The following is a 15,676-nucleotide window of genomic DNA, read 5'->3' on the forward strand; positions in this document are numbered from 1 at the left end:
TACTATATTTTAAGGTTCTGAATTTATTTCTTCAATTTTGTCAAAAGGTACTAGTCTTCATTAAGGATTCAGTGAATGGCAATTCTGATTTTGTTTTCAAAAAATCATTAGTTACTAGCATAAAAATACTTTTTATTTTTTAGAATTGTATTTCAGAAATGATTATATGTAAAGTCTGGAAAAGTTCAGTTTTGGGTCCAAAATCAGTTTTGATAAATTAGATGATCTTGAAACTAGGATTATAAACTGTGTCCTGCAATCCTACTTATTCTATTTAAGTTCCTATTGCACGTCAATGCCCTCTCTGAAAAAATCATGTGGTCAGTGCAAAACAGGACTGCCTGATCAACCTAACAAATGTTGCAATAACAAAAAAAGTTAGTGAAACTTTTCAACTGAATTTCAAGCTATTATAATGAATAACTTGATAGGATTTTTTCCCTCTTTTAAAGACAAGAGGTTTTAATATTGCTGGTGATCAATATGCTAACACGTAAATAGAAGGTAACAGAGTATTCTGTAACTCAATTCCAAATCCATGTTTTCGCTATTAGATTCTTTATGTAGAAATAGTTATTCATTAGAGTGATTACTATTACTGACGAGTGATTATTATTACTGACCAGTTTCCTGTAGTGTTTGATGTCAGAAACTGCAAGAATTAAAAGGCTATGGTTGTGCTAAATACAATTTAAATAAGAAGAGGAAGTAGAGTTGAAGTATCTGATAAAGTGAATTTACCTCAGGGAGCACCTCTTCTGAGGCAGAAAAAAAGTATGTATAGACAATTAGTTCTGAAGCAACTTCTATGTATTTCTCCTGCAAAAATACAAAGACATTTTTAAAAATTTCTCAAATCTTGGTACACACATTAACAGAAAAAAGTCTATCAAAACACAAACATTTTCTGTCTACTTTTTAAAAGTAAAATATAAAAAGACAATTTAACAAAATTAGAACAGAAAGCTTACCTGGGGCCCATCTGAATTGCATGTCTAAACATGCCAATGTAAAATGAGGTAGTTATGTTAGGGGCATCCCTTTTATAAATTACCTCCCCAGTGGGGGTAGAACAAAAACTAGACGAGTAATACTGTTCTGTACCGTGATTCGGTGCCCGCATTGTTCCATTCAAACTAAGGAAAAAAACTTGACAGACCTCAGCATATCTAACTGGCTTATTTGGACTTGTATTACAGGAATAGTCTTAGACAAAGACAGTTTGAATTTTTCTGTATTATGTTCATTTTATTTTAAAACACCAAATTCAATTTTATTTTGGCAGTACATGGATCTTAAACCTCAAATGTCTACTAATAAGTAGGGCTGTCGATTAATTGCAGTTAATTCACGCAATTAACTGAAAAAAATTAACTGTGATTAAAAAAATTAATCGTGATTAATCGCACTGTTAAACAGAATACCAATTGAAATTTATTAAATATTTTGGATGTTTTTCTACATTTTCAAATATATTGATTTCTATTACAACACAGAATACAAAGTGTGCACTGCTCATTTTATATTATTTTTATTACAAATATTTGCACTGTAAAAATGATAAAAAATAGTATTTTTCAATTCACTTCATAAAAGTACTGTAGTGCAATCTCTTTATCGTGAAAGTGTAACTTACAAATATTTTTTTGTTACATAACTGCACTCAAAAACAAAACAATGTAAAACTTTAGAGCCTACAAGTCCACTCAGTCCTACTTCTTGTTCAGCCAATTGTTAAGACAAACAAGTTTGTTTACATTTACGGGAGTGTAGCGGGGTGGCTACCCCGCTCCTGCCTGAGGGGTTTAAAACAGCCCTGGCAGAGGGCTGGGGCAAAAGGAAAAGCTACTGGGCTGATTGGGGAAGTAGCCACAGCTGGGCCATGCCCCAATCAGGCCACAGCTGGCCTGTATAAAAAGGCTGGGAGCCAGGAGCTCAGAGTCTCTCTCTGCCTTCAGAGAGAGAAGGGCCTGGCTGCAGGGAGCTAGACAGGATACCTGTAGTGGAGCAGGGCTGGGGAAAGGCTGGGGAGCTCCAGCCTGGATAGCCCCATGCTGCGGCCTGGTAGGAGGCCAATGGGTACTGGGGGTTGCAGAGGGCAGCCCAGGGCTAGGCCAAGGCAGCAGGTCCAAACCCCCCTTGCCAGTGATGAGCGGCCTATACTGCAGTCTGCCCCAGGGAGCGGGGGCTAGTTGGTGACTGGCAGTGGCCTTATTCTGAGGTGAGGTAGGGATAGTGGGTGGGGGTTCCCCAGGGAGGGGAGACCTAGCATGTGGGTACTGCCAGGGGGCAGCACCCTGAGCAAAGGGCACCGGGGTCCAGGGAGGGACACGGGGGCCAGTGCAGAGGGCAAGGCGGATCACCGGCCTGCAGAGGGCGCTTCAGAGGCTGGTGAGCTAATTCCCTGGACGACCAGCAGGAGGCGCCGCAGGGGTGAGTCTGGACTCCTCTTACAGGGAGATACTGCTGACTGCTTCTTATTTACAATGTCACCTGAAAATGAGAACAGGCATTCGCACAGCACTTTTGTAGCTGGCATTGCAAGATATTTACATGCCAGATATGCTAAACATTCATATGCCCCTTCATGCTTCGGCCACCATTCCAGAGGACATGCTTCCATGCTGATGATGCTCATTAAAAAAATAATACGTTAATTAAATTTGTGACTGAACTCCTTGGGGGAGAATTGTATGTCTCCTGTTCTGTTTTACCCACATTCTGCCATAGCAGTCTCGGATGATGACCCAGCACATGTTTGTTTTAAGAACACTTTCACAGCAGATTTGACAAAACACAAAGAAGGTAACAATGTGAGATTTCTAAGGATAGATACAGCACTCGACCCAAGGTTTAAGAATCTGAAGTGCTTTCCAAAATCTGAGAGGGATGAGGTGTGGAGCATGCTTTCAGATGTCTTCAAAGAGCAACACTCCGATGCAGAAACTACAGAACTCGAATCACCAAAAAAGAAAATCAACCTTCTGCTGGTGGCATCTGCCTCACATGATGAAAATGAACATGCGTCAGTCCGTTCTGCTTTGGATCGTTATCGAGATGAACCCGTCATCAGCATTGACGCATGTCTTCTGGAATGGTGGTTGAAGCATGAAGGGACATACGAATCTTTAGGGCAGCTGGCACGTAAATATCTTGCAATGCCGGCTACAACAGTGCCATGAGAACACCTGTTCTCATTTTCAGGTGACATTGTGAACAAGAAGAGGGCAGCATTATCTCCTGCAAATGTAAACAACCTTGTTTGTCTGAGCAATTGGCTGAACAAGAAATAGGACTGAGTGGACTTGTAGGCTCTAAAGTTTTACACTGTTTTATTTTTGAATGCAGTTATTTTTTGTATATAATTCTATGTTGGTAAGTTCAACTTTCATGATAAAGAGATTGCACTTCAGTACTTGTATTAGGTGAACTGAAATATACTATTTCTTTTGTTTTTTACAGTGCAAATATTTGTAATCAAAAATAAATATAAAGTGAGCACTGTACACTTTGTATTCTGTGATGTAATTGAAATCAATATATTTGAAAATATAGAAAACATCCAAAAATATTTAAATAAATGGTATTCTATTACTGTTTAACAGTGCATTTAATCGCACAATTAATTATTTTTAATAACTTGACGGCCCTACTACTAAGTATTAGAGCAAAAAGGACACACACCATAAAGGTACACATGCACATTATGTTAGCATAATGGAAGTGATAGTCAACAACAGTAAGAGTTTTAGAAATTTTCTGAGGATTTTGTTAAAATGAAGACCAAACACACAGTTTCTTTCCACCTAACTAAAGTGAAACTTACTAAGATGTAGCACAGAGCTTCAGTATTAAAAAAAAAAAAAAGGCTATAAAACCTATCCAATTAACAAAAAAATTCTCCCGTCAGTATAACTGTGCCACACAGTAAATGCTACATTAAATAACTTTTAAGTTTAACTATTTTGAATGCATGGATTAAGTATAATTTTAAAATACTGTTTTACATTATTAGGACTGCGGAGTCCCACTACATAATGATTACAAGATGAGAGAGAGCACTCAGACCCCAGAGATTACCAGCATGTTTGGTAAACATCTATAAATACATACATTAAGATAAAAAAAGTCTGTATATTATGCCATTATCAAAGTAGTTCTAAAATTAGAACATATTCAGCTTCTTACTTACAATTACAATCTCTTTAAAATATACAATTACTTTCTTGCTTTTTTAGAAGAAATATGTGCAAGTCACTTTAGACTACCTCTATAAAGATAAAGATAAAAAAAATGAATTTAATGAAGTTTCAAACCTTTAAAGGAGATTCCCCACCAACATACAAAAAAAGTACACGATGCCTCTTGTGCACATGTTCAAACATTTGCTGGCTAGGAAGTGGCCGGATAAGAGGCCTGGGGAAAAGGGAAAGGTGAAGAAACATTTGGTTTTTTTTGAAAATTTAAAGAAAACATATAAGCTCATCTAAATTGTACAATTCTGACCACCCATTCCACAAGTCTAAATTTGAAAATGCTAGAACTCTGTATTTAAGAATAGCATATAGTGACTGGTGCTACAGTGCAATGGAATTTACCAATTATACCAACTCTTAGTAAGAAGGATGAAACAGTAATCCTGACACTATATACAAGCCATCTGACATATGGTGTAATTATTTCTGAAAAAGGCAGATAAACGTGGGCATAGCAACTCGGGAATACGGGTTTTGTAAGTGATTCTAGTCTGGAGATTACCAGTATTCACAGACTACTGGAAAGTACGGAAAAGTAGTTTAGGTCCATGTCCCTATTTTTATGCTCTAAACCCCAGGTAAGTGAGAAGAGAGGAAATTTGAATAGTTCCAAGCAGAAACTGTTCTCTAGAAGATTCTGAGCTTGTGTGCCAAGGTTGCAATTATCCCTATGGGGAGAAATTCTTGTTGGCAATTTTGAAAAAAAAGAAAAAGGAAAAAAAAAACCAATTATTTCCTTTGCTAGACTGCTAATTGTCCCAATAAAACTTCATATAAAATCCCCCTCACCTCCACTTTTTTTTTTGGGGGGGGGGGGGGGGGATTCTGAATCCTTGTTAATGCTGTATTTAAAATTTTAAAATACAGCCTGTGCATTCGTTAATAATTTATACAACCCACAGAATTCATTTGCCGCTATTTCTCCATCTTCCTGTAAGTAATAGAACAGATAAATACTGCATCATCCCAGGAGAGCTGACGTGTGACAGTTAAAGAGTAAAAATAATTTTCTCAATAGCTCACTTTAATACCAGTGACTCTTACACTATTCAAAAACATTTTATAATTAAAAAATAAAACTGAGTGGCAGAATATGAGCTTCTACCTGGCATAGCCCATATGATTAGATTTAGTGAAAGACCACTAACATCCTAACTAAACATACTTTTTTCAGAACTGCAGACGTAAATCTGCAAACTGTATGTGGTGGGACATTTTTAAGTCTCTCTCTGACACCTTAAGTAATGTCTGTTTCAAAAAACAAGTGCAGTCTCAAGGATCTATTAACAGGCATTGCATCATTCTGTTCAGTGTAACTTGTTCAGTAATTAACTGCTAATGTTGCATCATTACTGAAATCAATGTCGAAACACATTACAAAACTTAACTAAGGAGTTTAAGAGCAATTGCATCAGAAAAACTTATGTTACATATTATCACCCTATAAAATCTCTTACAACCAGGTCAGTATGGCCAAAATATAAATGAAAATAACTAAAAATGTATTCCTGTCTTATCACACTTAATTGTTTGAGAAATAATCACCCCAAGTTCACCTGAACTCTTTCAAGCCTTTACTAATGGAGTGATTTACAGTAACTCCTTGCTTAACATGGCTACTGAGAAAAGATAACGTCAGAAAAGATATGAACAAATGAAGGAATCCTAGGAATTTGCTATGGTGTTCATCACCATCCTATCTATTCCAGGGGTGGGCAACCTCTGGCACGCGGCTCGCCAGGGTAAGCACCCTGGCAGGCCGGGCCAGTTTATTTACCTGCTGACGCAGCAGGTTCGGCCGATCACGGCAGGAAGGCGCGGCCAGCACATCCCTCGCCCGCACTGCTTCCCGACGCCAGTGGGAGCCGCGATCGGCCGAACCTGCTGACACGGCAGGTAAACAAACTGGCCCGGCCCGCCAGGATGGAGGGAGGAGACGACAACAAAAAAGAACTAGATAAATTCATGGACGAAAGGTCCATCAATGGCTATTAGCCAGGATAGGCAGGGATGGTGTCCCTAGCCTCTGTTTGGAAGAAGCTGGGAAATGGGTGACAGGGGATGTATCACTTGATGATTACCTGTTCTGTTCATTCCCTCTGGGGCACCTGGCATTGGCCACTGTTGGAAGACAGGATACTGGGCTAGATGGACCTTTGAATCATAGAATATCAGGGTTGGAAGGGACCTCAGGAGGTCATCTAGTCCAACCCCCTGCTCAAAGCAGGACCTGTCTGACCCAGTATGGCCATTCTTATGTTTTGTGAATACATTAAGACTTCCACTATGCAAAATTATAAGAGGGGAAGTTACATGGCTTGCACTTAACACTCTCTCCTGTCCTCCAACCCTGACCTACACAATCACTTGCATTATCTTAAAAAAACAACACACAAATGAGAAACACTGCACTAGACTATGCCACAGACTTCCCTTCACTGAAATAAATAACTATTAAATCAGATGGAGTAAAGATTAGGTCTCCACTAACCAGGCCGTAGGAAGCAGCCAATACAAAAAAGTTTTGCAGAAATACATGCAGAAAGATTGGCTTACTACTGTCTTTACTGAGGAGTCCACTCACTGTTTAATACGTATTCCATTACTGAATGACCCCCAACTCACCTCCCAGCATGGTTAGTGGAGGTATTTAATCTATTTCTGGGCTTAACTCGATTTTCTTTACAGTTCACATCTAATTCAAACTATAATAAATGAACAAGACTGATGCCACTGATTCTTGCAAAGTAATTGTAAGAATAAAAGACTACATTAATAGGTCTAGCATCTTTCTATCAAAGAAGCCCACCTTTTGGCTCTCCTTTGAAAAAATCAAATGGGGCAAACTCAACGAAACTATGTAAGTCACTGGTATCTTCAAAGAAGATTATAAATACTTACCCTGCTACTCTGTTAGCAAATTCAATTATATCCTCTTTGGTTCTAGGTCCTCTATAGTTGTATGCCAAATCACCTTTTAAGCTGGAGGGGGAAAAAAACCCAAAATCCTGAGGAATTGCCATTTGTTTCATCATCTTTGTTCATAACTAAAATAAATCAGTTAGCTGCATATGCAAAACCATAGCATCCCCATATTTCTAATATTCAATCATTAATAAGTGCTGAGCAACTTTATTTTTCAATGCATTAGCCAAAAGAATCAATCTTTAAATAGAAAAAGTATAGTTCAGTGGCACAGTAAAATATAATTAGAATGAGGGAGGGGAAAAAAAGCACACTGCACTGTTTGCCTTCAGAAAATAAGTTCTGCTGTACATGTTGGCTACCATGTGCTTTCTAATGACAATATATTAGAAATACAAAAACTAGAGAAGATTTGCTCTCAGACTATGAAAAAGAACTCAGCATTTAGACCCCATTATTAAATATTAAAAATTTCCATTTATTACTCCTTATCAAAAAAGCCTTAGGATATCCTTTTACTATTTGAAAAAAGCAAAATAGAAAGGCCAAATGGATAATCTGCAAAGGTTTCTTAAACCTGAACACTCAGTTAATCCTCCCTCCAGTGAGGCAGACAAGAAACTCTAATATGTTACTGTATGTAACTGATGGGGGAGGATCTAACTTGCTTTTATTATCAGAAAAAATATTCAAGTAGGAATTATGACAGTGAAGAATAACAGGATTTCCTTTGAAAGAGAATCCATCTGGGTCAGTTACATTATTTTTTGGTGTCCTTAGGATCAATTTTCTGAGCCTGAATATGTCATGACAACAAAGTTTTTCACCTGCAGCCTGTAACAAGCTACAATATTTCAATGGCACAACCCTTGGGAAATATAATTAAAGACAATCCAAACAGCAACAATGGGATCTTTATGACAACCAAACATCCTTTGATAAGTCCAACACACATGGGGAAACAAAGAATTGTAAGTCCGACCATTTCCCAAATTTTCATTTTTAATAACTGCACCTGAAAAATTAGAGAAAAATACAGTTTTCTGTTTTTACTTTATACCTTTAATAGCACTGTGTGTACAGTCACTTTCACCTTTTACAGCAGTTAGTTTCCCTGGCTGTATGGGTCTTTTCACACATAGCTAGGGCCCTACCAAATTCATGGTCCATTTTGGTCAATTTCACGATCATAGGATTTAAAAAATTGTAAATGTCATGATTTCAGCTATTTAAATCTGAAATTTTACAGTGTTGTAATTGTAGGGGTCCTGACCCAAAAAAAGGAGTTGTGGGGGGGTTGCAGTACTGCTACCCTTACTTCTGTGCTGCTGCTGGTAGCAGTGCTGCCTTCAGAGCTGGGTCGCCGGAGAGCGGGGACTGCTGGCTGGAAGCCCAGCTCTGAAGGGAGAGCCGCTGTCAGCAGCAGCGGAGAAGTAATGATGGCACGGTATGGTTTTGCCACCCTTACTTCTGTGCTGCTGCTGGTGGGGCACTGCCGTCAGAGCTGGGCATCCGGCCAGCAGCCCCTGCTCTCCGGCTGCCCAGCTCTGAAGACAGCGCAGAAGGGTGGCAATGTTGTGACCCCCATAAAATAACCATGCAACCCCCTGAAACTCCCTTTCGGTCAGGACCCCCAAATTGAGAAACGCTGGTCTGCCCTGTGAAATCTATATAAGGGTAAAAGCACACAAAAGACCAGATTTCACGGGGGGAGACCAGATTTCACGGTCCGTGACACATTTTTCAGGCCCTACACAGCAATATGGGACAGAAAAGTCATTAAAAATGGGGAAATGCAATCAGAAAGTCAAACACTGGCAGGGTGACTCATATATAGGTTTCATACCTGAAACTGCGTTTAATTTGTCAATGGGAATTTACTGGATTTCAAGTTCATGATGTCCCTTTAAACAATATTTTATGAGACTATGGATTATTTATACTATTATACAAGCTTTTTTCAGCTTAATTAATACTCAACTTACTTATACCACCACTTTGTTTAACAGCTTAGTATTACAGAGAACCTTAAATGTAAATGAAAAATAATTTAAAAAAAATATTATCCAGTTCAGCATTGACTGATTCCAAACTGGCTCCAAAGTGAATTGTCATTTTCTTTTCCTGCTTCTTACTGGTATCAGCTGTTAAGATTTTTTTTGTATGTTTGTTTGTTTTCCTTTACAAAGGAAAGTGAGTGGTAGTGAGGATTGATATATAAAAATATAATACAGGAAAGGTCAACATACAGCTTAATTGTTGGATAACCTCGAACTCTGTTGTGACATTGTACTCCATAACGTTTTATGGAAACATGCTTATGAACGTGAATATGACATAACTGGAATATGCTTTATGCAAAAGGTCTCTTGTAAGGTATCATTGCAAAGCTTATAATCTACTGAGTATGGTCATCCTATTTGTATGCATGTATCATTCCTGTATCTGAAGCTAGAAATATGAAGTATAACTCTGAGGTCCTATTGTAATTATGCAAAGTGTGGGCCATTAATGGTGGGTTAGAATCTTGATGGCTCCCATTGACTAGGACAACTGGTTGTGGATGGTTTATTTACCTGCAAGTCTTCCTGTGTGCGTGTGGGCCAACCCATGGGTAATGAAGAATGAGGTCTTACAGTGACATGTGACCATGTCACCTGATAAGAAGATCCATCTCAAATCTGGTACTTTTCCATTTAGAAGGAGGGGTCGGGACCCAGAGAGACACAAGATTCCTGCCTTGTGCCAAAGCTATGAAAGGGGGTGGAAGAGAACAAAGGAGGCTTCCAGTTATGAGAAAACCCCTAGTTTCCACCTAAGATGTTTGCTAGAACTAACAAGGACTGTACCAGGGGAAAGGATTGGGCCCAGACTAGGAAGAAGTCTAATCTGTGAAAGAAGCTTATTGGAACATCTCTGAGGGTGAGATTTTACCTGTAAACAGTTTCTTAATGTATTAGGCTTAGACTTGCGTGTTTTTGTTTTATTTTGTTTGGTGACTTATTTTGTTCTGTCTGTTATCACTTGAAACCACTTAAATCCTACGTTTTGTACTTAATAAAATCACTTTTGTTTATTAGTAAAATCAGAGTAAGTGATTAATACCTGGGGAGAGCAAACAGCTGTGCATATCTCTCTATCAGTGTTATAGAGGGCAGACAATTTATGAGTTTACCCTGTAAAAGCTTTATACAGTGTAAAACAGATTTATTTGGGGTTTGGATCCCATTGGGAACTGGGTGTCTGGGTGCTGGAGATAGGTGACCTGCTGAGCAGTTTTTGGTTAAAGTCTGCAGCTTTGGGGGCGTGGAACAGACCTGGGTCTGTGTTGCAGCAGGCTAGCGTGTCTGGCTCAACAAGGTAGGGTTCTGGAGTCCTAAACTGGCAGGGAAAACGGGCTCAGAGGTAATCTCAGCACGCCAGGTAACAGTCCCAAAGGGGTCTCTGTGACCAAACCCGTCACAGTGATATATAAAAATATAATACAGGAAAGGTCAACTTACAGCTTAATTGTTGGATAACCTCGAACTCCGTATTCAGATGCAATGCCTGAAAGACACATTTGGTTATGTTTCTGTTTTCCTCTCATATATGCAAAAGAGGAATTACATGGTTTGTATAATAAATGCTGTTTAAACAAAAAGCAGATTGTTTACTTTCAACATGCATATGTTATTTTTCTAACCTCAAAATCAGTTCCAATGATTATTCAAAATTAATTGAATTAGTCATTTTATTCATTAAGTGGAAACATGTTAGAGACTCCATGTCATGAAAATGTAGCATACATGCACACTAGTAGTATGTATACATGTCAGCTAACACACAAAATACTAAAAAAAAGTAGTAGTGAGACTAATATTTCCTCTGTAATCTCTATAAACCAACAGCAACTAGTTAGTGATACACAGTCCGACACAAATGTTGGGACTCAATGAACAGGAGTCCTGATTTGGATTTCAGGCAGACAGAGAAAGTGGTAGATTTTTTTTAGGAAGGGGACGGTCTGACGTCCTCTGGGCATCCTGTGGAGACAGATTTAAGGCTGTGTATTTGTTTTGTGAGGCATGTGTCACCTTAACTCAGCATTTCCTGTTTTTTGTACTGCCAGTGTCATTTTTGTCACAAATGAGATAAGTCAAATGCACAGTCACATAAATGTGGCTAAATTTATGTATACAATGTACAGGACAATTGAGTAGCAGTACTACTACTACTACTACTATCAGTAGTGGTTCAAGTCCCCAAAACTGATGTGGTCATTGCACATAATCTTATTTGGGACAGTGTCAGCTACAGCAAAAGGCAGAAAACAGACAAGTTCTTCTTGACCCTGAGAGAGGCTCTGGGTGGTATCCACCAACATCAACACATCTGGACCACAGCTGTCCAGAATGTATGACACTCTGCAACACGTTTTGGCATGTGCTCAACTAGGTCCCCCCTTCCCCCCATTCTTTTTATTTGCTTATTTGGTTCTAAGCCTTTAGAGTTCACATTTTTAAGCTTTTCTCTTCAAGTCTGGAAGCTAGAAACTTATTTCTTTTTAAATGAAACCTAGGATTCTCACACAATTACAGGACTCCACAAACCAGAGCTTTATTTGCTGTATTTTAAATTAACTGGCAACACTAGCATTGTACTTGCTTTTTGCTCCAGTGTCCATACTTCAGTGGCTTTTTTGTACTATATTTTATGGGATTGGTTAAAGCCTAGGAGAAGAGGGTACCATTGAATGTGACCTATTAAGGAAGCCAGATCTCCACGTTCACCCCCACCTCCAACCCTTCATCTCACCGTTTTAAATTAGGACTAATTCAGTAGTTGTGAGATTTAGGGATGTAAATACAATTTAAAAAATTAACCGTTTAAATGATTAAAAATATGTTGTTTAAACTGTTAACTAATTAAGCAGCTGGGGCCAATCCCACCGGCTGGTGGGGCTGGGGCCAATCCAGCTGGTGCAGGGCCACTGGGGTCGGCCGGTCAGCCTGGGGTTAAGAGTTAAGGTGGGTTAACCAGTAAGACTAATGTTTACCAGTTAATCAGTTGACCGGTTAACCTTTTACATCCCTAGTGAGATTTACTGCTACCTATGTTTTTTGTGCATCTTTCAGGACATGGAAGTTTGCAATACTACTCTGCCATTAAAAGGTAGTTAAAATGCCATTTTTCCAGGCCTACTTTATTGTCAACATGGCCACTATGTATTAATAAAAATGTCTTGCTGTCAACAATATGCTGGTACACTTATTTCTGAAGCTCTTAGCTTGACCTCAAGCAATCTGGGCTGCTTCATGTACTTCTAAATAGCTTGTTGAGTTTTAGTGAATGCCATATCCGTCACTACCACCTAATTCCAGGATATTTCCCCAAATCTAAATGGCCATACCTCCAGTCTGCTCATTTTGTATGGGATTTTACTCTAAAGGATGCTTGCCACAGCCTATCATGCTAACCAATAGTGTGTTATTGTTTCTTTGTACTCCCCCCATATGTCAGCACCTGTTGGGTCCTGTCTTATACTTTAAACTCTTTGGAGTAGGGACTGTTCTGTGTTTGTACATCTAATACAATGGGGTCCTGACTGATGACGGAGGCTCCTAGAAGCTACGATAATGCAAATATCTGCTGACTCACATGGGACAGTCGGGGCACCACAATTTTCCATCCAAACAATGTTACCTCAAGAAATTAGCAAATCAGCAGCAAAAATATTATCAAAAGTGCTCCTAAGTCCCATCTTCAAAAGAGACTTAGGCCCCAAGGAACAGAATTGCCATGGTATCTAGACACCTAAAGATGCAGGTAGGGTCTGGGTGGGACCTATAAAAGCACCCAAGACCAAGTAAACAGGAGTTAGGCATGTGCAGTCATGAAGTTTAAGGCCAGAAGGAACCACCAGATCATCTAGTCTGACCTCCTGTGTATCACAGGCCACCAACAGCCCCAGCACCCACACCTTAAACCCAACAACAAAAATTAGGCAAATTATAACAGCCTGCAGGAGTCTAGACTATTATGTGCCAGAGGGAGAGAACAGGAGGGACCAAGGTGCCACAAAGGCCGAGGCCTCTGCAATGGCAGGGAAATGATTGAGATATACCCACATAAAACAACACATGCTACAGAGGAAGGGACCTATCTGTGCTGGTAGGAAATTCCTTCCCAAGCTCACATAGGGCAATAAATTAGACCTTGAGCATGTGAGCAAGTCAGCCAAGCACCTGAGGGATTAAATGCTCGGTGCCTCTTCAGAGCCCTGGCCCTCTCACCCTCAACATCCCATCTAAATTGCTTAGGCATACTTGAAAATCCAGCTTGGCGCCTATCTGCATTTTCAGGCACCTAAATATCTTGGTAAATCCTGACATTACAGCCTAAATTTCCTTTGAAAACAGGACTTAGGAGCTCAAGGCACATAGGCACTCTTGAAAATGTTACCCCAAATCCCTATTCATCTGTGAAAATATTGCAGCTGGCAAACCCAGAAGTCTTTCAGAATTTAAACAGAGGTTTACTTCATTCTGGGACAGTCAGAGATGATTCCTGCAAAGGATCTGCTTGTGGCAGGGCTGTTATTTCAAGACCTCTTTCACCATAAGGATAATGAGTTGTTGAGAGGTGAAGCTGAACATTGTAGTCCTCTGTCCCTTTACCCAAACTGTAAAACCTGCAAAATGAATTGTGGTTCTACATGCAAGGTAGGATAGTCATTGCAAAGTCAAAGTTTTTGAGATACTGGTTGTAAGGAGTGTTTTGTTTAAGTGTGCATAGCAGTTAATTTGTGTAACACACTATGCTGTTGGAGTGCTTACCAAAACTGCATTAATTGATCAAGAGCAATATACTGGTAAAATGAATGAATAAAGCCAGAAGCTCTTGACTAAGAGGTTTCTCACTAGTTTTCAGCTGATCCCCAATCCCCCTCTTCCCGCAAGATTGATTTTCAATTTCTACACACCACGATGGAGACATACAGCAATGAGAAGGTGGACAGAAATCTGCTGTCTAGTGAGGCAATGATTTCAACAAGATGTGTATAATAGCTTAAGGATTGACCATGCGAAAGCACTTTACAATTCTGAAAGTGCAAGTAGATCTACCTGGCCTAGTAATAATAAAGTAAGGAACCTAAAACAGACAAGTTGTACCTTATTATGGTGGGCTCCGTAAATCAGATCAAGCACCTTATAAAGAAATTAAAGAAACTTATACCAAAGATAGCACTTTTCAGGGCCCTATCTTCTATGAGGTTACTCCTCTCTTCTTATTTGTTTTAAGTGTATAAGGATCTGAGGTTTTGGTTGAAGGGGGTAAACCATAGCAGCATGAGTTGAAAAGTCACTAACAGTGGGATATGATACATACACGTCTTGGTTACTTACTGCTATACTTAGCCAGCAGATCCTTCAAGACAAGTGCATTTGTTTATACGATACAGTCTTTTTTTTAATAGTAATCCTTCTGGTTGTTTCATTTTCAAAACTAGTTGACAACAAAACTATGCCTACACAACACATACTTACTAGAATAGGAAGTCGCATCCATCTTCCCAACTTTTACTGGAGAACCACTGCTTCTCATCTCTATACCAACTTCATTCCACACAGGCTCCAATTTCTTGCAATGGCCACACCAAGGTGCATAGAACTGAGAACAAGTCAGAAGTGTGACATTAAACAGAATCAGTGAACTCTGTATAAAAATGGAACTCTCAAGCCACACATTTGGAAAACCAATAAAAGTTGCCAAACAGATAATCCTCTCTTGGTTTATAAGGACTTCTTCAAATTCAAGTTCTTCACTCCAGTTTTATGAGTAAACTGAACTTTCATGATTCAACAGTGCAGATCCAAAATGAGTACTTCTAGATGCTATATTAATGTAGCAATTCCTGTCCTGAAGGATATGTAGGAAGATTTTTTTTTTTTTTTTTTTTTTTAGAAAGAGACCTACTAGTAATTTATATTTCCCTTCAATGCAGTGCTCCTGTCTATGAAAAGTCACAGGACAGAAGCAGACTATGCACTCTTATCTTCTAAAAAAGTGTACCTGGAGGGGGGGAAAAAAGCATCACCTGGATATAGTGTTTGATGGGTGACTAGATTGATATCTGTATAAAGGAATTTGAGCTTATAATATCTCTATTGCCTGCCAGAGAAGCCTATCTGTTTGGTGGAAGTCTCAAAACAAGAAGCAGATTACCATGACTTCAGATTTCCAAAGGAAGTAGGGTGTTGAACACAAATGAGCAAATATCTTGTAACCATAAACATTTATGTTATAATATTTGTATTTAGTAATGTGTAGTAGTTGCACAATCACCAACAGTGCCGCCAAATGGTTAGATGGGGATTTGGCAGAGCATCTGCCCTTTGAAAGCACAGTCCAGTCCTTCTGTGTCCCTGCCCCAAGGGTTTCCAGTCCTTCCCCTTAGCACAGAAACTTTGTTGAGGTTGGGTCCTTGAATAGTTAAGGCCTTTTCCAGAAGG

General features: G+C 39.2%; 1 protein-coding gene across 2 annotated transcripts in view; it reads right to left on the reverse strand.

Moving 5' to 3' along the window:
• The window catches only part of TMX3 (thioredoxin related transmembrane protein 3), a 48,280-nt gene that overhangs the window by 24,839 nt on the left and 7,765 nt on the right, over positions 1–15,676 (reverse strand). For both annotated transcript variants that reach the window (XM_065398917.1, XM_065398918.1), the window contains exons 4-8: positions 14,711–14,834; positions 10,685–10,730; positions 7,158–7,238; positions 4,317–4,416; positions 742–819 (exon numbers count right to left, since the gene is read on the reverse strand). In XM_065398917.1, coding sequence (XP_065254989.1) covers positions 742–819; positions 4,317–4,416; positions 7,158–7,238; positions 10,685–10,730; positions 14,711–14,834 — 429 coding nt within the window. The remainder of the gene's footprint in view (positions 1–741; positions 820–4,316; positions 4,417–7,157; positions 7,239–10,684; positions 10,731–14,710; positions 14,835–15,676) is intronic.

Source organism: Emys orbicularis, chromosome 2, assembly GCF_028017835.1.
Source record: "Emys orbicularis isolate rEmyOrb1 chromosome 2, rEmyOrb1.hap1, whole genome shotgun sequence".
Taxonomy (NCBI): Eukaryota; Metazoa; Chordata; order Testudines; family Emydidae; genus Emys; species Emys orbicularis.